We start from the raw sequence: 24,840 nt of genomic DNA on the forward strand, positions 1-24,840 counted from the left end.
ATTGATATGAGTCGTAACCCTATTGATGGTACTCAGTCTTGTTTTCTGTATATGAATATTGAAATTTAATAAACAGATTTTTTTTTTTGTATTAAATCTCTTTCTTTCTTTTTGTCTGTTTTTGACTGTTTCTGTATTCATGATTTACATGTACTGGGGCGATTGATACTTGGCTGCTTCCGATGAGGGCCGGTGCAGAGGTTCACAGTGATGAGGGAGTTGCCTAAATATGTTATAAACACCTGTGCAATTAAACAAAAATTACAGTGACAAATGGGACACTAATGATTTTATTTATTTCAACTGTTGACTGAAATGCTTTAACGTATTTTACCAGTACTGTTGCCTGAGCAGAATCAGACTCATAAATAGCAGATTTGCAACTTCCCGTGGTCAGGAATGGAGCTCACGTATGCTCGTTGAACGGTCCCCCTTCAGTAGCATGTGCTGCTGGAAGGAAACCCTCTGGGCTCAGGAATGATCCGAGACAGTTTCAGAATTGGGGATGCTCACTTGTTTTTTATTAGCCACATTCCCCGTGACTCAGGAATGCAGCAGTGTGTGCTGCACCCCTGGGAATCCCAGTTCAGATGCCCGGTCCACTCAGAGGGCAGTAATTCCAGGCCCGGGGAGGGAGTCGTCCATGGCTTTTGCAGCGCCTCTTGATGGCTAATGAACAGCACGGGAGATGGACCTTGAGGGAGGTGCCTCTGGGGCTGCTAAATGTCCAGAGTCACCCCACATCCCATCCAAGAAGGGGGAGAGGCAGAGACCACCGAAGGAGAAACTGGAGGGGGAAGGGTAGAAGGCAAAAGAAACCCAAACAAAAATCAGACATTATTCTGTAGACTTTAACGTTATTGTTTCCTAACACTGAAAGCGATAGAGCGATGGATGCATTCTTTTTTTTTTTTTTTTTTTTTAATTCTTTATTTATGAATTTTTCAATATAATTACAAGAATATACCTTGACTGAAATTACAGAAATCATATTTAACATAAGATAATATAACTACCATTATCATATATATTCATATCCAATGGTTACCAAGAGTTTCATTTGTTTTTCATAGGAAAAAAGTGGGGGGGGGGAAACCAAAGGAAAATTAGAGAAGTACATTATTGAAATAATAATCACTTAAATATTGGTATCTCTCTATAGTTATGACTCCGAGCATTTAACTTAGGCCCTTCCATCCAAAAACTTTCTCAGTTGATCTGGCATGAAAAAAACATATAGATTCCCAGCAGATTTTACAATGCACCTACAGGGAAAACGGAGAGCAAAGCTAGCCCCTTTGGCCAAAACCTCTGGGCGCATAGCTAAAAATAATCTCCTTCGTTGTTGGGTTGGGCATGATAGGTCAGGATATACCCTCACTACCCCTCCCATGAAATCATTATGGATATTTTGAAAAAAGGCTTTCATCAGGAAATTTTTTTCTATTTCAGTATAAAATTGGACAAACAGGGTAGCCCTTTCCGTGATTTCCATTTCAGAATTCTCCAAGTATTGTGTCAAGTTATTGGAAACCTCTCCTTCTCCTCCATTGGAAATTTGTGAACTACTCCTTAGAAAGAAGAGTTTTTTAACAGTGGGAACTTTTTCAGCTTCAATCTTGAGTGTTTCCATCGCAAAGCGCTTGAAAGTCACGAAAACAGGCTCACCCATTACTTTGGGGAAATTAACCAATCTTGCATTAGAACAACGTAAATAATTCTCAACAGACTCCAGTCTCCTTTGTGATATTAAACAATCCTTCATAATTAAGGAATTTTGGGACTGTGTCTGGTTTACCTTAACAGTTAAATCTTGAATGCAATTTGTATGGTTTTGAATCAACGAAGTATGTTCTGTTTTTACAGACTGAACTTTTAGTTCAAATTTGCCAATCAATTGGGATTGAGTATTCAGAGTACGAGCCATGGTAGCCATTAATTCCCAAATGGCTTCCAGTGTTATAACTGCTGGTTTCTCAAACTCCAGGGGACGTAGAATGTTTTCTCCCAATTCCCCCAGTGGATCCTCTCTCGATGTCCCTTGTGATTCCTCATTACCCACGTTTACCAATGTCTCCGTGGGTCTTTCACATACCTCCAACAGATGGGGGAGGGGAAGCCCTGCTCCGTATTGAGGAGTAGATCCCTCTCGTTGTTCGCCCGCTGCTAACTTCGCATCCGGGGTTGCAATCCCGCTGCTCATACGGAGGGGAGAGCTACTCAACAGTCCTCGGGGTGCTGGTGGGCTCAGGGTGATCTCGCCAGGCGATAGTGCCGCTTCTCCCGGCTCCACCGCAGCGGCGCTTGAAGTTCCCACCACCGGAGATACCGACGCGAAGTCCGTGATATATCGTTGTCCCGCCGGACTAGGGAGGCTTGAGGGATAAACTCTCACCTTTCCTTTGCGCTTATGAGGCATATTGAGTAAGTAGAACCTCTCAAGAAAGTTTAAACAGGGAATTACAAGCGCAGTGCGGAGCAACTCGGTTCAGCGTCTGCTGGCGGCGGCCATCTTGGCTCCTCCCCCCCGATGGATGCATTCTGTGTTGTAATATCTGTCTCCCAAGGATAAGTGACTTCCTCAAAGCCCTCTGAATGCAGGTGACAAGTTTGAACCTGAATCACCCGGTGCTGTGTTCCTACACTATTGGACTACACAAACAGGGCTGGGTTATTGCGTAAGTCCTTTAACCTCTGTCGCTTCCAGCAATCCTACGTCCGTTCCACAAAGCCATGAATGCATCTGGCATTGCATGCTACCATTACGCAGAGGAGTATGTAGGGTAACGGGGCAGCAGCTTGGTGGGAATATTGCCAGAGCTGTCAAAAACCAAATCAAATGAAAAGCCTGTAGCTACAGGAGGATAAAACTAATATAAGTACAGACCATCTCAGAGCATCTGAAACGTTACAGAAGCGCACACACGAGATCCACTCCATGTACAAGAAAGGAGTCCGAAATGAAAGATGTTTCAGATCAGACTCCTGGAGCAGCCTTCCTAAGAAGAGCGGAAACCTGAAGATGATTTTTATCCCTTTCCCCCCCCCCTTAACAATTTCATTACAGGTCTGAGCCTGAGTGGCAGCTCCATATTGCTAAGCGCTTTAATTATTGGCGGGATCAGACTGCATCGGGTTTACTTTCTAGAAAGCTGTTAAGGATCAATACAAAGCCTTCACAGAGTTAATATCTCCAGCTAGCGAGTACTGTCTGATTCTGTCAGGGCACTTTCCCCCTTCATGCCCTCCCCCCCACCACCATGTCCTTTCACCTCTTTCCTCCCCCATCACTTTGTCATCCTCCTATCTTACCTACACAACACAAGTGCACGCACACACAGAAACACAACACACCACGTCCCATGATAGGATGAGCCCAGAACGAAGCTGCATTCCTGGGTCATACAGAAGGAGGCCGGGAGGATGGAGTTGCAACAGCTAAATGGCAAATGAGCAATCTATGGTAGTTCTGGAAATGAAAACTACTTCAGGTGGGAATGGTTTCCCACATCTTACCGTTCCTGTGATTCCGACACTCGTACACAGATATGCATGTAAACATACAATTACGTAGAACATAAAAGTGACACAGTAAATGACAGCGGAAAAAGACCTAAGTGCTCCGCCCAGTCTGCCCAGTAAGCTGGGAATTTTTTTTTTTTTTAAAATAAATGTAATTTAATTAATTTATTTTTTATTCTGTTACGGTAGTAACTGCCGCTCCATGCAGGTTACCCCTTCTCTTTGTTTCCATCCTTCGTTTCCACTAGGGATCCTCTCTGTTTATCCCAAGCTCTTCTGAATTCCGTTACCGTTCTCATCTTCACCACCTCTTCCGGGAGGACGTTCCATGCATCCACTGCCCTTTCCGTGAAGAAATATTTCCCCGATGTTGTTCCTGAGTCTACCCTCTTGGAACTTCATACAGCTTTCTTTCCATTGGAAAAGGCCGACTAAGCCGGTAGTGCCTATTATGATGGTCTTGAATAATAACAATTTGTAGCTTTATGGAGGAATTGTCTTTAAGATTAAGAAGTGTCCAGGCAAAAGAGGGCTACCTCAATGAAATGTTAATGAAGGCTTCAAAGATATAAAACTCAAGCAGAAGGGAGGTGAAATTGAACCACAAGATGACAACTGTACCAAGATTACTACCGCCACTATAACCTATATTTTGACTCCAGTTTCCCTTGAGCTGAAGAATTAATATGCAGTCCTGGAACTGGAGGAGGACAACCCATACCAGGAAGAAGGAAGGCTATTGGAAAAGAATTGTAAATGATACTGAAATCTGCAACAAAGTAGACACACTAGAAGGAATAGAAAACATGATGAGGGATCCATTGAAGCTTGAAGAATGATCTAGAGTCTGGCAGCTAAGATTTAATGCTAAAAAATGCAGGGTCATGCATTTGGAGTGCAAAAACTTAATGGAGCAGAACAGTATAACGGTGAAGTTCTGTGCACAAAACATGAGCAGGATCTGGGGGTGATTATATTTGATGATCTTAAAAGTGGCCAAAAGGGTAGATAAGGTGTCACCAAAAGCCAGAAGGATGCTTAAATACATAGAAGCCCAGACTAGATGTATTCCATGCATTCAAAATGACTGCCAGCATGATTTATTTATTTATTTGATTTTATTTCTCTTTTCAGCCACTTCAAAGCAGATGATGAGGTGAAAAAGGCTATTAAAGCCAAAAGGACATCTTTTACAAACTGGAAAGTGGATTCCAATGAAGAAAACATGAAAATGCATAAATACTGGCAAGTTACATTAAAAGCAATAAGGCAGGCCTAAAGAAAATTTGAAAAGAAGCTTTCTAGTGAGGCAAAAACTCCAAATAAAAACGTTTTAAAGTATATTCAAGGCAATAAGTCTTTGAGAGGTAAAAGGGCTGTTATGAACCCTCCTGTAGTGGTGCTACAGGAGGCTCCTTACCTCTTCCTGGAGGTCGCTCTGAAGCCGGGGTCTCGCCTGCGACCTGTCCAGGATTTGCTCCAGGGCCTGGGAGGCCTCAATGTCTTTGGGGCCTGCCTGAGGCTTGCTTGTGTTTGCATGGACTTCCTGGTTTGAGCCACGCCCTTCTCCCTAGGGGCCGGCCCACAGCACTCCTCCGTAGTTATAGGGCCAGCTAGATGTGGGCCATCCAAACTCCTCCCAGGGAGTCGCCGGTCTACAGCCCTATAAAAGGACTTCAACTTCCAGTCAGCCTTGCCTTGCATCGGAGTTACTTCACTCTGGAGGCTCCTGCCTGCCAGAACTCCATCAGGTCTTCTTTGTGGAGCTCCTCTTTGTTTCGTCTCGCCATGTTAAGTTATGTCTTCATGCCATGTCTTCGTTGCCTGAGGTCCCGGTCCAGGTGTCCTGGTGTTTTGTCTTGGTCTTCTGCTTCCTGATGTTCCAAGTTCCTTGATGTTCTGCTCCTGTGTCTTTGTTTTCAGCGCTCTTGAGCCTTCTGGTCCTGTAGGCTGGGGGTCCCTCAGATGATGTCTTTCCCGAGTGTGGACCAGCCTGCAGGGGGACTGGTGTCCTGTGCTCCTGAGCCGTCATGTCCTGCCAGCCGTTGGTGGAGCTTCGGATGACATTGGCTCCATCGTTGGAGTTCTGCTTCGACTGGATCCTTCCCTGTGCTCGTCCCATTCTCAGCGTGGTCCATGACCAGCCTCCTCGGGCTGTGTAGGGCGCGCAATGGGACAGGGTGGTGCGCGACTCAGTTCCGTGGGTGAACTGAGTAGGGCGCCCTGAGAGACAGTGCCAATGTCCATCCTCCCAGCTTTTGCCGAGTTCCTCGTCTAGTCTGTGATGCCGTTGCATCAACCCAAGTCTTCGTCTGTGATGCCGTCGCATCAACCCAAGTCTGTCATGTCTTCATGTCAAGGTCCGTCTGTCCTCGACCTCAGGCCAGGCCTGCTGCTCCATGCCGATCCAAGCGGCAGGTCCGAATGGGCTCGGAATGGTCGGAGGACCATTCACATTCCAACATCATCCTGTTGTTGGCCTTGGGAGCTTGCAGGCCTGGCAGAGGGAAGACCGTCAGCCATGCTGGAACACGCTGTCAACCCTCGGTTCGGTCCTGGATCCATCTGGGGTCGGGCTGAGGCCCATGGGCACACTAAACACCCCGTACCTAACAAGGGCCACTCATGGAAAACAAGGCCATAGCAGAAACATTAAATGAATTCTTTGCTTTGGCCTTTACTGAGAAGGATATCAGGGAGATAGCTGTGCTGGAAATATTCTCACAATGAACCAAGAAGATGTAATAGAGCAAACTGACAAACCGAAGAGTAACTAATCACTAGGACTGGATGGTATACACCCCAGAGTTCTGAAAGAATTCAAAAATGAAACTGCAGGCTTATTACTAGTACTCTTTTAACTTCTCACTTGAATCAGCTAGGATTCCTAAGGAGTGGAGAGTGGCCAAGATAATGCCCATTTTCAAAAAGGAGTCCAAAGCTGGTTCCGGAAACTACAGGCGAGCTTGATGTCGGTGCTGAGCAAAATGGTCGAAACTATTCTGAAGAGAAAAATTACTGGCTGCCTGGCTTGACCCAGATTCCCTGTCTCACAAACATATTACACTCTCACGGAAGCACCTTGCTTTCAGACTTGCAGCATTTTTCACTTTTACTAAAAGTGAAAGTGATGCTCCCAACTGTTAAATAAGAAAACCACATTCCTATCAAAAGGCGAAATGACACCCTTCCTTCAGATTCTGCCCTCCCAAGGGACAGCCACCCACACAGTACAGCTTCTCTTGTTTTACGCTTCCAGGCAATAAAGTGTCTTGCGCTTCCAGGCAATAAAGTGTCTTTCTTCAAACTATCAGTTCTATGATTATTCATGTGGGAGATATGGAACCGAAAGACATCCTTAGTCAACTTCCCTTTTAAATGGGAAGATTCCAGTCTTAGTCATTTAAAAATATACATTTTCTAAAGGCTTAAAAAAATAAAAAAAGCAAAACCATTTCAGATTCTATTCTAGTCTTCATGCTTAAATTATGCTTAAAAAAAAAAAAAGAAAACCCCACCTGGCATCAGTATCTTAAATTTGTGATTTTGCTGAGATGAACATTTTAAATACTTTAATTTGTTTTGCTTTAGTATTGGTCTCTACCCACTTTAAGTTAAATTTTATTTTCCAGAAGAGGGATGCTTAAAATTCAGTAATTTTATCTTTCATCCAACTTTTCAAAAGTTCAGGTATATTTATTATCACATTTCATGTTTTTAAACTGGCCGATTCCTTTCTCACATACACACACACTCACAGAAAGAAGACTTAGGGGGCGCCACGGCAGGTAGCCAGCTCCCGACTCGCCCTGCCTCCCCCCCGAGTGCCACCCTCCCCACACCCCCCTAGTGGTCCAGCGGAGGTCCCGGGAGCGTTCTGCCACTCCCGGGGCCTCGGCTGCCACTAAGCAAAATGGCGCCGGTGGCCTTCAGCCCCTACCATGTGACAGGGGCTAACGGTGCCATTGGTTGACCCCTGTCACATGGTAGGGGCTGAAGGCCACCGGCGCCATTTTGCTTAGTGGCAGCTGAGGCCCTGGGAGCGGCAGATCGCTCCCGGGACCTCCGCTGGACCACTAGGGGGGTGTCGGGAGGGTGACACTCAAGGGGAGGCAGGGCGAGTCGGGCGCTGGCTGCCTGCCGCGGCGCCCCCAAAGTCTCGGCGCTTGGTCTCCATCTAGGCGAGTCGAAGGCTGGCAGAATTTTGAAAAGGCACTTTTTGCCCTTTCAAAATTCTGCTGCCTGCCGCGACGCCCCCTAAGTTTTGGCGCCCTAGGCACAGGCCTAGCTCGCCTAGTGGTTCCGCCGGCCCTGGATGGGGAGTAGAAACCCTGCCAGCATTTCATCTCGCAGAGCCACTGCGAGGCCTTCTCCCCGCCAACATGTCCTCTCCCAGTGCTGTGAAGTTTCCTGCTGGTGTGTGTGGGGGGGGGGGGGGGGGGCGTAGGAACCCTGCTGGCATTAGAATTTAAAGGGTATAGTGAGGCGGTCACCACAGGGGTTATTGGGTTTTTTTTTTGGGGGGGGGGGGGGGGCAACTTGCTGCTACTCCCAAAATTTTGCCGCCCAAGGTGGCCGCCTCACCCAACCTCATTGTAGAACCTGGCCACAAAATTACTCAAGTAGTTAAATCACAAGCCAGTTCTGAAGAACCGCAAGAGGACTTTATGAGACTTTGAGATTGGGTGGCTAAATGATAGATGACATTTAAAGTGGACAAATGTCAAGTGATTCATGCAGGGAAGACTAATGCAAACTATAGGCACTCGCTGCCGGGTTCCACATGGTGCGTCACCACCCAGGAAAAGGAACTTGGAGTCATTGTGGGCAATATTTTAAAATCCGCTGCTCAGCATGCAGTGACCACCACAAGGGCGGTATTATTAGGAAAGGAATGGAACATGAAACGGAAGATATCACAGCGCCTCTGTATTGATCCATGGTGCGACTGCGGCTTCAGATGCTGTGGTGCAGTTCTGGTCAGCCCATCTCAAAAAAACATATATTGTAACTGGAAAAAGTATAGAGAAGGGCAATCAGAATGACAAGGGGGCATGGAATGGCTCCCTTATGAGGAAAGACGTCAGCCTGGAGACGTCACATCCGAGCAAGGGCATAGGATGACTACTGAAGTTGGTGGTGCACCAGAAAATTTGCTGCTGCCAGGTGCCCTAGAACGCAGGACACCCTCCTACGTTACCTTGTGAGCTCGGCTTTCTTTGATGCAAAAAGCCCATCAATTTTATGCTCGCAGCAACCCAATCCTTAGAGAGAAAATCAGCTAAACCAATCCCTTAGAATAATCACCTAATCTATTAACAGCAGTTACAATAAAATATGTGAATGTTCTTGCAGAAAATATTTCATTCAAAACTGCTTTCTGCATGCAAATGAAATTAATAAAGAGCAAACTTCTGTCTAAAATAGAAATGAAAAAGAGAAGACCATAAAATCCAGCGATAACTGCCATCATTTTCACAGCAGGAGTTCAAGTTACACAGGAACTGGACCTTTAAAATGCAGACAGACCCTCACCAAATACAGAATAGAAATCTGCTAACAGAAACTGCACCGGAAACCACAAGCCTGAATATATTATGCAGTGCAACAATGGAAAAACAGAAACATTAGCATCCTTCTCAAAACATCAAGCAATAAAATCAAGAGATATAAAACATTCATAATATTAAAACCATGCTAATAAAAAGAATAAATGTCAAATAGGGATGTGCATTCGTTTGCAACGAAATAGGAAATAAAGACGATATTTCCTATTTCGTTGCGTTTCGGGGGGGCTGATGAAACGATTGGAAAACCCATGAAATTTCGTGTGGTTTTCTTATCGTTTTTGGGGGAGGGGGAGAGAAAGGGCACATTAAAAAAAAACCAAAACAAAAAACCCCAACCCACCTCAACCCTTCAAATTTAATTACTTGCAACCCCCCACCCTTCTGACCCCCAAGACTTGCCCGACACCCCTCCAAGACTTACTGAAAGTCCCTGGTGGTCCAGCAGGGTCCTGGGAGCGATCTCCCCCTCTCGGGCCGTCGGCTGCCACTAAAAAAAATGGCACCGATGGCTCTTTGCCCTTACCATGTGACAGGGGCTATCGGTGCCATTGGTCAGCCCCTGTCACATGGTAGGAGCAATGGATGGCCCACACCATTTTTTAAGATGGCGCCGGCCGTCCATTGCTCCTACCGTAACAGAGGCTGGCCAATGGCAGTAATTTAAAAGAAACTTGCATAAATTTGTTCTAATATTTACCGAACACCAATAAAATGTTTCAAAATATCTGATGTTCTAATATTTTCCTAAAAAACAGTAAAGTATTTCAAACAGAAACATCAAATTACACCTAATAAAATTACAACTAATAAGGATTAAAAAATCTCCTGCTCTCCATACCTGGGATCTTTTGATTTCCACTCACCCTGAGATTATTGTACATTCGGGGAAGTAGGGCCACACAAACTATCTCCTCTCTCTCTCATTCACACACATTTATACTAACACATTCATAATAACACTGCAGTGCTAGCTGCATTATACAAATCTACTCCTTTTCATCACTTATAAGAGCTGTCACTTCTAAGAGCTATAATTCTTTACTGATGTCAGTTTTACTATGAATACCTCTGAATGTGTCTGTAACAACACCCCCTCTAACTCCAAACCACCTCCCGAAAACCCACCCTGATTCATAGTGCCCCTCTACAATGGTGCACATAGGGAGAGAGTATCAGACTAGCACTATACAGATTCTCTCTCTCTCTCTCTCTCTCTCTCGTAACATATGTGTGTTGTCCTTGCAAAATTTGTGATTATGTGTGTCAGTTTTGACCCTGCCCTCAGAACATGCACAAGCTTATGTGTGACACACCAGACCCTACAACACTAGTACACCACCTACTGGGCAAACAGAACAAGCCAGACTACTACAAACCCCTACAGAGAAACTACATGCTAATCAAAATATGGCACTTCTATCAAATATGTGCCCCATAGAAGACCCTTACCTAATACAGAATATGGGCCTACAAATTGGAAACAGAATTATGCAGAGAAAACTGAAATAGAAGGCCAGAGAAACCAGACACCGAATACTGGAGGAAAAGTAAAATACAAATATAGAAGAAATGCACATTCCCAAAGATGGCATATTCCAATTGCCTAAAGGCAAAATACATTTTTTTATCCTTGTTGTCTAATCTTATTTTTCCAATCACTTGGTCTCAGTCTCTTTTTTTCCCCTTGTCTCTCTTTTCCTTATTTCTTTTTCAGGGTCTCTTTTATTCTTTCTATTTCTTCTCTCTCCTCCTGTCTTCTTTCCTTCCTCCATACACAACCACAGGCTCTCTCTACATGCAAGCTCTCACACACAAACTTTCTCTCACATACACACAGACTCCTACTCCCAAATGCAGGCTCTTACTCTCACATGTTCTTACTCGCAGACTTCCATTCTCACAAACACACATAGGCTCTCACTCTTACATGCTCTCTCACACACAAACACACAGGCTCTCACACGCTCTCTCTCACATGCAAATTCCCACTCCCATACATATGTATACACACAGGCCCTCACTCTCACATGCAAGCTCCCATTTCCCCCCACAGTCACACACACACAGACTCACTTTTTCATGCGCTGTCACACAGCTTCATATTCCCACACAAATACACAGGCTCTCGCATGCTGTCTCTCACATGCAGACTTTCACTCCCATATACATGTACACACACACACAGGCTATCATTCTCACATACAGGCTGCCACTATCACATACACCTATATAGGTCCCCCACTCTCACATGTTCTTTGTCATACATAGGCTCTCAATTCCTCATGCTTGCTCTCTGTCTTTCTCACACACATACCCGTACAGACTCTCAGATCCACATACTTAAGAACATAAGAACATGCCATACTGGGTCAGACCAAGGGTCCATCAAGCCCAGCATCCTGTTTCCAACAGTGGCCAATCCAGGCCATAAGAACCTGGCAAATACCCCAAAACTAAGTCTATCCCATATTGCTGTTGCTAGTAATAGCAGTGACTATTTTCTAAGTCAGTTTAATTAATAGCAGGTAATGGACTTCTCCAAGAACTTATCCAATCCTTTTTTAAACACAGCTATACTAACTGCACTAACCACATCCTCTGGCAACAAATTCCAGAGTTTAATTGTGCGTTGAGTGAAAAAGAACTTTCTCCGATTAGTTTTAAATGTGCCCCATGCTAACTTCATGGAGTGCCCCCTAGTCTTTCTATTATCTGAAAGAGTAAATAACTGTTTCACATTAACCCGTTCTAGACCTCTCATGATTTTAAACACCTCTATCATATCCCCCCTCAGCTGTCTCTTCTCCAAGCTGAACAGCCCTAACCTCTTTAGTCTTTCCTCATAGGGGAGCTGTTCCATACTCTCTCTCTCATACATACACACACACACACACACACACACACTCTACAGGCAGATTACCATTCACACACAAACCACCAGGTTACCATTCATGCATGTGCACACACATTCAGACAGGTTGCCATTATACACACCCAGGCAGGCAGGCTACCATTCACACACACAACCCCACACACCCAGGTAGGCTACCATCCTGCTACTGCTTCTGATTGTGCCTGCCCTGTGGTATTCAAAACTTGCAGGGTTAGCACTTCCTCTATGCTGATCTCGTGATGTACGCGATCAGCATAGAGCACCTACTGGCTGCACGTGGATTGAATGGCAGAGGACAGGCACACTTAGAGGAGTGGGAGAATGGGCTCCTTCCATTTCTCTGCTGTCGGCAGCCTCCCGGGCCTGCTCCTGTTCTTGCTCGCCGGCCAGATGGGGTCCACCAGCGGCCTTGAGGGCCTCTTCCTGTTCTCTGTTGTCGCTTCTCTGAATGTGCACACCGCAGCCCTGAAACAGAGCCTCTCTTCTTAGGCTGCTAGGCAGTTGGTGCTGCATGGCACACCCTGTTTTAAAATTTGTGGTGCCTGTGCACCACTCTGCATTATGGATGCTACTCGCCCATGCATCTGGGAGGAAATATAATAGAGGTCCATAAAATCATGACTGGATATTTTTTTTATTTTCTACCTTTCAGTACTTCAGCATAGATTACATTCAAGTACTGGAGGTATTTTCACCATCCTCAAAGGGCTTATAGTCTAAGGGGGTCGTTTACTAAGCTGTGATATTTTATTGCGGTTGGGGCAAACTATTGCCGAGGCGGACGGTCCTGCGATATTTTGCTCCTCCCTGACAAAGGTCCATATTCAAAAGCCTGCCCAGATAACTTTATTCAGCAGCACTTATCCGGGTAAATGTACCTCTGAATATATCATGCTAAAGTTACTTGGATAAAACTACCTGGATAATTTTTATTACGGATGTTTGAATAGACCTACTCGATATCAGTGCCGTCTGGGTAAATTAAAGCTATGCTCTGGGAATGCCTCCAGCTCTGCTGCAATCTGTCCTGGTAACTTTGGTGCAGATAACAGTTTGCCTGGACAAAATGTACTTATTCAGCAGGGGCGTACTTTCAACCTGCAGATTTGCTCAGTAGTTTCCCAAAGTTGACCAGACAACATCTTTTGAAAATTGACCTCTATATGCTTATTTGGCCTTAGTTTTAGAATACAGTTTTCCTTACTGGAAGCTCTTCTTAATCCTCCCTCTTGTTGAATAAGAGTCTTGATTTGCATTTTCTTTCCATTGTTTTTCTTATTGGGGTTGAAATCTACCTATGATTTTCAAAGACAACCGTAGAAGATACCTTTATCTTTATTTGTGGGAAATCAAAAAGTTCCATCTGTCCCGCATAGCCTACGATCTCAGTTTGAACGCTGGAAGGTTAAGGTGAATTGCACAAGGTCGCACAGTGGGCTGATGTAGAAAGAAATGAAATGTGGGTCTCCAGGCTTCACAGCACTATGTGCTATGTGTCGCGCTGCAACAAAGAGTTCATCATCGTCTCCATCATTGCCACCGTCATCGTTTGATTCATGCCTTCCTAGCCAGAGAGTGCAAGACACGTTACAGATAGTACAGAAATATTGTGATGTAAACATGTTAGAGGCCAACTGGAATTGTGGAGGTTTAGCAGTGCTGTCTTCCAGCCTGATCCTGCTTTCCTAATGCCCTGCTAACCATTAAACAAGCTGCGCAGAGTTAACAGTTATAGCGGGATTAGAAGTTATAGAGAGAGAAGGGGAAAGCATGTATGTACGCCCAGAACTGTAATAACTTTTGTTCTACTTGATCTAAAGCTAATGTCCTCAACTGGTTCAGGCCAGACTTGTTTTCCAGCTAACAGCATCTTTCTTGGAGAAGCAGAGACATCTCGCAGCTTTTAAATTATCCTTCATGAGGTTACTAAATCTGCAGGGTTACTGATAATTAATAGAGTTGTTATTGGCTAGAAGCTAATATCATGTTGTAGTAAAGACAAAGAGTAAAGACCACCCAGGAAGTGCAAGCTTCAATTAGTATTTGAGAACTAACTAATGAGATGATGCTCTCTAACTGTTTAGTAATGAATGATCTAAAATGACATAAGTGTAGTGTGGCATATGGATTTTTGTGCTGTCTCCATGCATGCATGGAACATGGAATAAATGTGGAAATATAATTGGAGCTGCTAACTGTATTTACTGTGAAAAAAAACCTTGACTGGAGAGTGTGGTAGGACTCCAAGGAGAGCCCTAATGCCATATAGACATCTTAGAAATCATGGGTAAAGAGCAGGGGTGAGCAGCTCCGGTCCTCGAGAGCCACAAACAGGCCAGGTTTTCAGATAAATTTGCATACGATGGAGGCAGAGCATGCGTACTCATCCGGGGGCATCCGGAAAACCTGGCCTGCTTGTGCCTCTCGAGGACTGGAGCTGGCCACCCCTGATACAGAGGTTACCATGGTTACATGAAAGAGTGTAGAGCATTCTGAAGTTCACAGCAGGCAGGGAGAGGGTAGGCCGTGACTGTGGTTGCTAGATTGGAATACATAATTCCAGGCCCAATGATCTGAATAAAGCAATGCCTAAATGGGGATTTGTTAGGTGAGTCAAGTGGTTCGAGTCTTCGGGGAAAACCAAGGGCAGCTTTGCATTGACTGTTTTGTTCTTCCCACGCTACAGGGTGCGCGTTTGTGAAATACTCATCGCACGCAGAAGCCCAGGCAGCGATCAATGCTTTGCATGGAAGCCAAACAATGCCGGTGAGTATCACGCCAACGGGGCCACACAGAATGCCTTTGCTCAAGGGATTTTTACTAACAGAAGGGATTTCTTACAGCTTGCGGTAGTGGTTTTCAAGCCAGTCTTGGGATCTGGACCCTCTTAGCTAGTCAGTCTTTTAGAATATTCCTAATAAATAAGCATGGGATGTAACTGTATACAAATGTATCTTATGCATATTCATTAGGGATGTCCTGAAAAAAACAACTGGCTAGGAGGGTCCTAAGGGCTGGTTTGAAAGTCACTGGTCTATAGTACCTTTGAGCATCTATTGTTGCAAAGAAATCTATAATACCAAGCATATTCTATATTAGTAGCTGAACACCCATGGGAATTCCCCGAAAACCCTAAGGAATTACCCTCCCCTTCGGCCTTAGCACAGGCTGCCCTCTCACGCTGAGCCCCAGTACAGCCTACATGACTTAATCACAGGCTGCACTCCCACCCCTCCCGCAGTCCCAGGAGCAGCACCGCCTGCCTCCCTCAACCCTAAGCCCCAGCCTAGGCTACCCCTCCCAGCCCCATCCCCAGCTGCAGTGCAGCTATGCATGGAAAGGCCCTGTCCCTGCAGGCCCATCCCAGGCAAAGCCAGCCTCCCTTCCACCAATCCAGCACCGCTTGCCTCCCCTCGCCCAACCAGCCCAAGCCTCAGCCACTCCAGCCTCCAGATGTCAGACTCATTCCCTGAGGGCCGGGAGCTCTTAGCACAGAGTGCACTCATGCAACCTCTCACTGACTCAGGACAAAAGACTGGATAGCCCACCTCCCACTGCTGGATCTTAATTTTGTTTGGTAGTTAGCAATTTAAAATTTCAAAGGGAGTAAGTATGCTCAAAGTAAAATAGTTTTAATATGTTGGCCTATTTTATATTAATTTGTCGGTGATCTTGCAGAGACTACAATTAATCTATTTATAACTGTCGTTGACCCTTATTTTGAACTAATTCCCTGTTATTGTATCAAAGAAAAAAAAAATATATATTGTTGAAAATGGTATAAGAAGTGGTTTTTTTGGTGCATTCCCTCAGATCCTCTGCTGATGAAAAGAATCAGGGCTGTGGGAGCTGAAGTCAGGCCGATACAGTAAAAATCACGGGAGAGCGGGCGAGCGCCCAGGCCACTCTCCTGTGCGTGCGATGATTCAGTAAATTAATTTATTTAAATTAGGGCCCGCGGTAAAAATAGGCGCTAGGGACACTAGCACCTCCCTAGCGCCTCTTTTTGGACAGGAGCGCCGGCTGTCAGCGGGTTTGACAGCCGACGCTCAATTTTGCCGGCGTCGGTTCTCAAACCCGCTGACAGCCACGGGTTCGGAAACCGGTTTTCAACCCGCGAGCTGCGGGCCCATTTAAACATTTTTTTTTTCTAATTTTTAACTATTTGTAACTTTTGGGACCTCCGACTTAATATCGCCATGATATTAAGTCGGAGGGTGCACAGAAAAGCAGTTTTTACTGCTTTTCTGTGCACTTTCCGGGTGCCCGGAGAAATTAACGCCTACCTTTGGGTAGGCGCTAATTTCCGAAAGTAAAATGTGTGGCTTGATTGCACATTTTACTTACTGAATCGCAGGGGCATAACTAATAGGGCCATCAACATGCATTTGCATATTGCGGGCACTATTAGTTTCGGGGGGGTTGGACGCGCGTTTTTGGCGCGCTATTACCCCTTACTGAATAAGGGGTAAAGCTAGCACGTTGAAAACACGCGTCCAAATGCAGGTTAACAGTGCGCTCCACTGGAGCGCACTGTACTGTATCGGCCCGAGTGTTCTCGAGACCATTGCTGGGGCTGCTGGAAGAAGTATGTAGATGAGACTTCTGCTGTTGGAAAAAGCGTGGGGACTGTGAAAGCTGAAACCTAGATGGCTCTTAGTATCCTTTGTTAGGAAAAGTATGCAAATGAGCCTTCTAGTTCTCTACAGTTGTAAACAGTATAGGAACCATGAAAGCTGAAGCCTAGACAGCTCATGGTTTCCTCTAGAATCCTCAGCTGGGGCTGTTAGAAATAGTATGCAAATGAGCCCTCAGGTCCTCTGGAGCTATAAAGAGTGCAAGGGCTGTGAAAGCTGGAACCCGGATGCCTCACAGTCAGGCCAATGCAATATCATTGCTTACAAAACGTGCGTCCAAACAGGGCGCACGGTTTTTCAACATGTGCACATCCACCTCTCCTGGGCACTCCATGCAATAGGCAAATGAGCTGCTGTGCTAAAAGGGACATCCAATGGATAATTTGCGCATCCCTAGCGCTCTGCATCGTGCCCCCAGGAGAAGTGGATGTGCGTCCACAACATGCCTGGACAGAACTCCCTTCCCACCCCGCCCCGGCAGGGCTGTTCCCAATTGGTCCTTTTCACTGACACTTGTCAGTGAAAAGGACCAATCCCTTTTAGGAGAGCCTTCTGAAAAGGCTTGGTCCTTTCACTAAAATGTGAAAGTGAATGGACCAATCGGCAGTAAGTGAAGGAGTGAATAAATTAATATTTGTTGAGCCCTTTAGTGCAGCATGATTCTGCTTTCTGTGATTCCTCCTATTAGTATCATCATGATATTCATTTTTTTTTTTTTCGTGAGCCCTTGAGCGTGGCGTTCTTTAATGCCTGCTCTTGGGCAGGCGTTAAATTCGCCGCGATAAAATGGGCACCATGGCCGCATGGCAATTTTTTGCATTGCAAGGAATTTGCGTGTGATGAGCGCTATTAGCTGCACGCTTGATTGGATGCACGTTTTGGACGCGCTAATTCCCGTATTGCATCGGGGGCAAGTCTAGCACGTTCAACCGCGTGTTAAGTGGTGCGCTGATCTGAGCGTCCAGTATCGCATTGGCCTGAGTGTCTTCTGGAGTCCTTTGCTGGGGAAAAGTATACAAATAAACTTTCCAGTTTTCTGCAGCTGGAAACAGTGTGTGGGCTGTGAAAGCTGAAACCTAGGTAGCTTGCATCGACCTTTGGAGTTCTCTGCTGGGGCTGTTGGGAGAAATATGCAAATAAGCTTTCGTAGTCTCTGCTTCAAACACAGACACTACCTCCTTCTAAATGCATTATATAGAGAGATTTTTAAATACCTTGAGTGTACTCAATGCTATATGATATAGGAACTTAGTAAAAGAAGCCACATGTGAAAGAGCTATATATGGAGGTGAAAACTGAGAAGTTTGGGGGTGGTTTTTTGACACTTCTAAAATGTTTTTAAAAGTTGCAACCCAGGTTTAGGCTGGAAAGAGATTAAGGGCTACATTTTCAGCAGTGAATATGCATGCATTTTTTTTCAAACACAAGATAAATGCACAAATTGCTTTTGAAAATTGGGTCACTGTGTCTAAAACATATGTGCGTAGAGTTGCTTGTTTGAATACGCAGCCCAAACTTACATGCTTAAAGTGCATGCTGTTTACACATATTAACATTTTGAAAATGTCTGAGCTGTAGATAACTTATAAACCCCCTGGAATGCTGATTTTCTCACTGTGAAGTCACTCACGTAATAAAATTACACACATATTTTATGGCTGTTGAAAATCTGCATCGTAGAACTCAATTTTACACATAGCTCCTTATTTTACCTGTATCTTGATTAGGGGGGAAGTTACACCAATTTCCAAAACAGACTTGCGTGAAAATTATCCCACCAAATCTATCTACACAAGTTTTACCAGCTAAATCGTCCGTACACATTTTTCATGAGATGTACATGTGTACATTTCAAAATCTAAAGCATGTCTTAAGCTCTCTCTCTCTCCGAGAATGCTTTTGTGCATGAACAGGACATAAGTGCCCAGGTTTACCTTCCTATTGGCCAGGAGAGTTTTAAAGGGCCATTTCTGCGCATAACAGACTGTTTGACCAGCAGAAGTCCCTCTGAAAATAACACTCTTGGCAATTTAGCCTTAAAAGTCTAACCGTATTTAACCTTCTCCACTCGCCTCTCTTAACATCTCCCTAAGCTGAAATCCCGAGCAAGGCAAAAAGAAAGAGCATTTGTCACCGTTTTTATCTCCCAGCGGAAAGATTAATGGCATCTACCTGGATCTGAATCTAAAATCTACAAGGACCATCACACTCTCCGGTCTTTTTTTGTCCTCTAGAATCCACTCAAGTTCATGTTAGAAATCTCCACAGATGTAGCTCGGACAACTTCCTCTGGGCACATTTTCTACAGCGTAGCCATACGCTGAGTGAACTCCTTCCCGAGATAATGATATCTGCATCTTTCTGCTCTGACAGGGTGACCTATTGTTCTGTGAGTGAATACTGTGGTGCCTTTACAAGATACTCGCACATCCCTTCCCTGTAAAGAATTTATAAAACAGCTGTGGATAGTTAAAAACATTGGGATTTGGGAATTCTGCAAAGCAATTTTGAGCTTTGAAAACATGTTTGCCTAACAAAGTATCCTTGTTCCTTGGATATTATAAAGAAAATGTTGAGAGGTTATTACATGTCAGATGATGAGGAAATTTGTTCCATGAACAAATAAGATTTCAAATTTCTCCTGTCTTTCATTCTTTATGGCTATATCCTCTTGTTAAGGTGTTACTGTCAGTCACAGGTTGCGTCGGGGAGCCTCGGAAACTGGAGAGAGCCCATCTCAACATGGACCTGCTTTGTTTCAGACATTAGCTGTAAGGAAAAATGAAGCCCAATCAAAAAAATATTGTATTCATTTGGGTTTGAGACTGAAAGAAAAACAAGGTCGTCCATTCCTGCTAAGCATGTAGATAAATGACTTTTTGAAATTTCTTGTGAATTTCCTGGAGTCACAGATGAAATTCTAGTGTTTATTCGTCCTGGGTTCATTATTATTATTATTATTTTTAATGGCACAGCAGGTATTTAAGGTTTGCCTCTAATATTAGACCGCATACATGTGTTTTTTTTTCTTTTTTTTTTTTTAAGAAAGTGAGATCAATCAGCCTACCACAACTTAACGTTTTTCTAACTCACAGGTCGCACCGTATCAGCCCTGCACACCCTGCAGTTTATACGTTTTTACATGATTCTTTTTTCTGAAGCACTCTGCAAAACTACTGGCTGGCCATGACATCTTTTAAAAGTCACTGCCATCTGATAAACTTCGGCAGTTTTCACAGAAACCATAGCAAGGTCATGGCAATGTCATAGCAAAGACATAACAAGGCCATAGATTCTCTAAGCCACAGATACAGGATCAGGCGTAATCTGTGACTCCTTGATGACCTGACAGCTTCTATAGATGCTTTTTTCATTCAAACACACTAATGTACCTCGCAAAGAAGCAAAATAACAGGATCCTAATAATGGACTACAAGATTACCCACTCTAATACATCATATTTTTTATTAAATAAACGCTAATAAGGAAATGTACAAAACTGGTTGGATAATTGTGACCAATTATTATAGCTTGGGGAAATAGGAGAAGCAAAAGTCATTTACTCCTTGTCATTACTTTTCGAAAGAGTTACGTGCATAAAATTAGTATTTATGCATGTAAGTAGTTTGTGCACGCATGCATACTACAGGGTGGCCCATGGAAAAGTAGCCTGCCTGCCTGCGTGGCACTGGTATTGGAGGCGGGCTACTTTTCCATGGGCCACCCTGTTTTTTGTAAACATCAAACGTAGGTGCGTATTGTTTGGTTCCAAGCGCACGTTTGCCTGCGCAAAAAATGGGGGGGAGCGGTCCAAGGGTGATCTAGGGAGGGGCCAAGAGGTACATGCGTAAGTTGCTATTCTATAAGAGACATACGCAAATGCACTTGGAAGCTTATTTGTGCAATGTTGCACCTGCTAGTGATCTAGCTCAATTCATATCAGACTCGTCTGTTGTCTGCTTTTGTTGGGTGGGAGATAATGGGTGAACTGGGGGAGTTCAGGATGAAGGACTAGGAAGGACTCAATGAACTGGTGGCGGTATCACCAAACCGGTGATTTCAAGTATATGCACATATTTTAAAATCTAAATTAGGGTTTACCCAAATGTTTGGGTTTTTTTGCCTGTAAAATATACATGCCTATGTTTATAAAATGGGTAGAAAAAGTATGCGTTACCGAGTGTGTAGACTGATGGACTTGGGACCAATGGGTTTATGCTCCCCTGCCAGCAGATGGAGATGGAGCAAGCTTACGTCACAGTATGCATAACCCTGCAGTGACCCCAGCTTTCCAGTGTTCTCCGTTTCCAGCAGATGGTGGACGTGCATCTCCCTATGGGGATTGCTTTGAGCTTTTTAAAAGGAGAAATCTGAAATTCTAAATTCTGAAAAAGAAATCCCCACTCTCCTGCGGTGATACCTAAAGGTCCCTCCCCCAGTTGAGAATGCCTGAGGCGATTTCCATGGTCCCTCAGAGGTGTGTCTTGGTCCGGTAGTTGGATTTCCCGGCGTTAGCTTAGCTGCTAGTTCAGCTGAAAGGCAGAGGGTGCGGGAGGCTGAGTGGAGCGGTGATGGTAGATGCCCTCTCCCCCCCCCCCGCAGCCAGAATCCTTCTCTGTACTCAGCCGGTAAGTGCTGAGGTCAGGTAAGGTTTAAAAAAAAAGTTGAAAGTTTTACCTGAATCAGAGACAGTTAGAGGGGTTTCAGGAATTCCTCCAGTCTCCGTTCTCGGTGCGCCATGCCGACGTTCAATTCCACTCCCGTTGAGGTTGGGAAACTGGGCAGCATAGCGGGTTGAGCAGCTCCCAGTGGGTTAGGCCCCATTCTTAGTCTTTTTTCTTGCACACCACGTGGTAGACTGTGGTGGCCGTTTTCGCATGCTCTTGTGTGTATTCTGCTGCCCGCTATAGGCCATCGGTGTGCGCAGTGTGTTGGCTCTACGCACGCGTTGTGCGCTTGGTTTTTCGGTGTGCTTTTTATGCATACAAACATTTTTACCTGCTTAACTTGGCACACGGGTTGTGCATGCGCCTTGCCACACTTTATTCTAGGCTCTTATTTTTTGGGCGCATTTCATTTTTCAGTGCAAACCGTTCTGACGCACATTTATCACAGCGATGGCGCCGGTAAGCAAGAAGCCTAAGCATCTTCCTATTTGTGTTGCCTGTCATATTAGGGCTTCTCAGCCTGACCTGGCTTCTAACCTGTGTCATTGCTGCTCGGACCCTCAGGGAGAGTTGTCTTCCTCGGATTTTGCTAAGCCTGGCTCTTCCCATTCTGATGAATGGTTGGGTATGGCCTTGACTGGGGGGGACGTCAGATCTTGGTTCTTCCCTTGACTGGCTCCTCTGCTGGCGAGGGCACATCTGTGGGACCAGCTCCAGTTCCTTCTGGGCTAGGTCTGGACCCGGCTGCTTTTCTTGGGTGGAATTTTTTCAAGGCTTACAAACCTTTCTTCAGACGCAGTCCTCTGCCTCCCCCATTTCTGTCTGGTCGGACCCTCAGCTGGTGTCTCCTCCCTCTTCCAGTCCTATGCTTAAGCGCTGGGGCTCACCTTGCCTCCCTGCAGGTGTTCTCAATAGGAATCTGGATGGCACTGATGATGAGGTTGATCCTGATTGCCTGGAAAATGGAGAAATTCCCCCAGGAACCGTATCAAACCATGTTGCGGTTCTTTCATAGAGGTGAACTGCCCTGATTTCCCAGACCTTGAAACAGCTGGGTGTTCCTGCTTCGGATGCCTTGTCAGAGCCGAGGAAGAATCCCATTTTGGTTTCCTTATATAAAGCCTCTTGTTTTTTCCCGATGATGGATGCCATCCAGGAATTTCTTGATCTGGAATAGGATGCCCCAGAGGCAAATTTTAAAGGGGGTCAGGCATTGGAAGGCCTTTTCCCCCTGGATCCAGCTGCAAGAGATTATTTGCATTTTCCCAACATGTATGCTCTAGTGTGTGCCATGTCTAAGTGATAACTACCTATAGAGGGAGGAGCGGCCTTGAAGGATGTACATGATAGAAGGATTGAGGCTATTCTTAAGCGAGCCTTTGAGGCAGTGGCGATGAATTTACAGATTGTATCCTGTTGCGCTCTAGAGATCTTGTCTGCTTCTCTCACAGGAAGTTGATGAGTTTGGAGGGAATTCCAGAGTGGTTATGGAGCCTGCTGCCACCTTTTTCGCAGACTGAGTATGCTGTGATTTAGTCCAGACCTTGGCCAGAGGAGTGGCTTCAGTGATAGTGGCCCCAGGGGTCAACTCTGGTTGTGAAATTGGTCAGCTGACACAGCTTCCAAAGCCAACCTTATCAAGATGCCCTTTAAAGGCTTGCTCATGTTTGGGAGTGAGTTGGAGAAACTGTCCAGTAAGTGGAGTGAGTCTCCGGTGCCTCGGTTGCCGGAGGATAAGAAACAGTTACAGTACCCCTTTGGTATGAGGGGTCGCTTCTGGGGTTCCAGACATTTTTGTCCCTACAGAGGGACGACCTTTCAGCAGACTTGGATTTTCAGTAGATATCAGTCCTTTCGTTCCCTGCAGCCCAAGAGAGGAGCGAGATCGGGTGGTGGACCTTCCCGAGCTTCCCAATGAAGGTTTACCAATCCACCTTCCAGAACAGGAAATAGGGGGACATCTCTATCGAGGTGGGTTAAGATCACATTGGACCACTGGGTCCTGGAGGTGATACGCAAAGGGTATGCACTGGAATTTCACATTATTCCTTGGGATGTGTTCATGGTGTCCCCATGTAACTCTCTGCAGAAGAAGCAGGCAGCGGAATTCACTCTTCAAAGGCTCCTCAGCCTGAGGGTTGTGGTTCCAGTGCCCATGTCTCAAGAAAGTATGGGGCAATATTCCATTAATTTTGTTGTGCCCAAGAAGGAGGGCTCCTTTTATCCCATCTTGGATCTCAAGAGGGTCAACCGTCACTTGAAGGTGACTCATTTTTAAATGGAAACCTTATGCTTGGTAATGGTCGGGGGAATTTCTGACCTCCTTGGATCTGTCAGAGGCTTGCCTTCATTTTCCCATTGGATTGGAACCCCAACACTTTCTATGCTTTGCGGTGTTGGGCACCATTATCAGTTTTGGGCGCTGCCTTTTGGACTTGCCACCACTCCCTGACATTTTCCAAGATTATGGTGGTGGTAGCAGCGACCTTGCAAAAGGAAGGACTCCTGATGCACCCATATTTGGATGACTGGCTGATTCGAGCCAAGTCTCAGGCAGAGAGCTGCCTGGTGACACATAAGGTAAGCTTCTTATTGCAGGATCTTGGTTGGGTTGTGAACCTGACCAAGAGCAATCTTCAACCATCCCAGTTGTTGGAGTATTTGGGGGTTCAGTTTGACATGGGACAGGACAGAGTTTTCTTACCGGAAGTTCGAATCCAGATTGTTGTCTCAAGTGCGTCAGTTGATGAACACCATACATCCAATAGTATAGTCCTACCTACATGTGGACAGCTTGATGGCAGCTACACTGAAAGTGGTGCCATGGGCAAGGGCACATATGTGTCCTCTTCAGCGCTCTCTGCTATCTCATTGAAAGATTATGCAGTTCGGCTCCACTTGCTGTTGGAAATCTGCTTCCGCCTCCAGTGGTGGTTGCAGGAGAATCATCTGAGAAAGGGATTTCCCTTGTCCTTTCCAGCCTGGTTGGTACTTACGGCAGATGCGAGTCTCCACGGTTGGGGGTCTCGCTGTCTGGAGTTAATGGCCCAGGGCTGCTGGAATGCCAAAGAGTCCCGCTAGAACATCAGTCACCTGGAGGCCCAGACAGTGTGGCTGGCATGCTTGCAGTTCAGCCCAAGGCTACAGATTCAAGCGATTCGTGTGATGTCAGACAACGCGATGATGGTGGCCTATATCAATCGCCAGGGAGGAAACAAAAGCCATCAAATGTCACAAGAAATAGAGCAGCTGATGAAATGGGTGGAAGGTTATCTGCAGATGATCTCAGCCTCTCATATTTCAGGAAAAGACAACATAAGAGCAGACTTTTTCAGCAAGGAGAGTCTGAACCCAGGAGAGTGAATGTTGTCAGCCGAGGCATATCAGCTGATTGTGGATCGCTGGGGCCTTCCGTTCCTAGACCTGCTGGTGACTTCTTGAAATGCAAAGGTTCATCACTTCTACAGTCATAGGAGAGATATGTGGTCCCTGGAAATACACGGTCTCCTACAGGTCTGGCCGGAAGACAGGTTGCTTTATGCCTTTCCTCC

At 45.4% G+C, this 24,840-nt stretch overlaps 1 protein-coding gene across 1 annotated transcript in view; it reads left to right on the plus strand.

The window, feature by feature from the left end:
• CELF4 (CUGBP Elav-like family member 4) overlaps positions 1 to 24,840 on the plus strand; it is a 1,498,022-nt gene that overhangs the window by 1,253,142 nt on the left and 220,040 nt on the right. The window contains exon 5 of the mRNA XM_029581031.1: positions 14,672 to 14,751. Coding sequence (XP_029436891.1) covers positions 14,672 to 14,751 — 80 coding nt within the window. The remainder of the gene's footprint in view (positions 1 to 14,671; positions 14,752 to 24,840) is intronic.

This window comes from Rhinatrema bivittatum, chromosome 1 (assembly GCF_901001135.1).
Source record: "Rhinatrema bivittatum chromosome 1, aRhiBiv1.1, whole genome shotgun sequence".
Lineage (NCBI taxonomy): Eukaryota > Metazoa > Chordata > Amphibia > Gymnophiona > Rhinatrematidae > Rhinatrema > Rhinatrema bivittatum.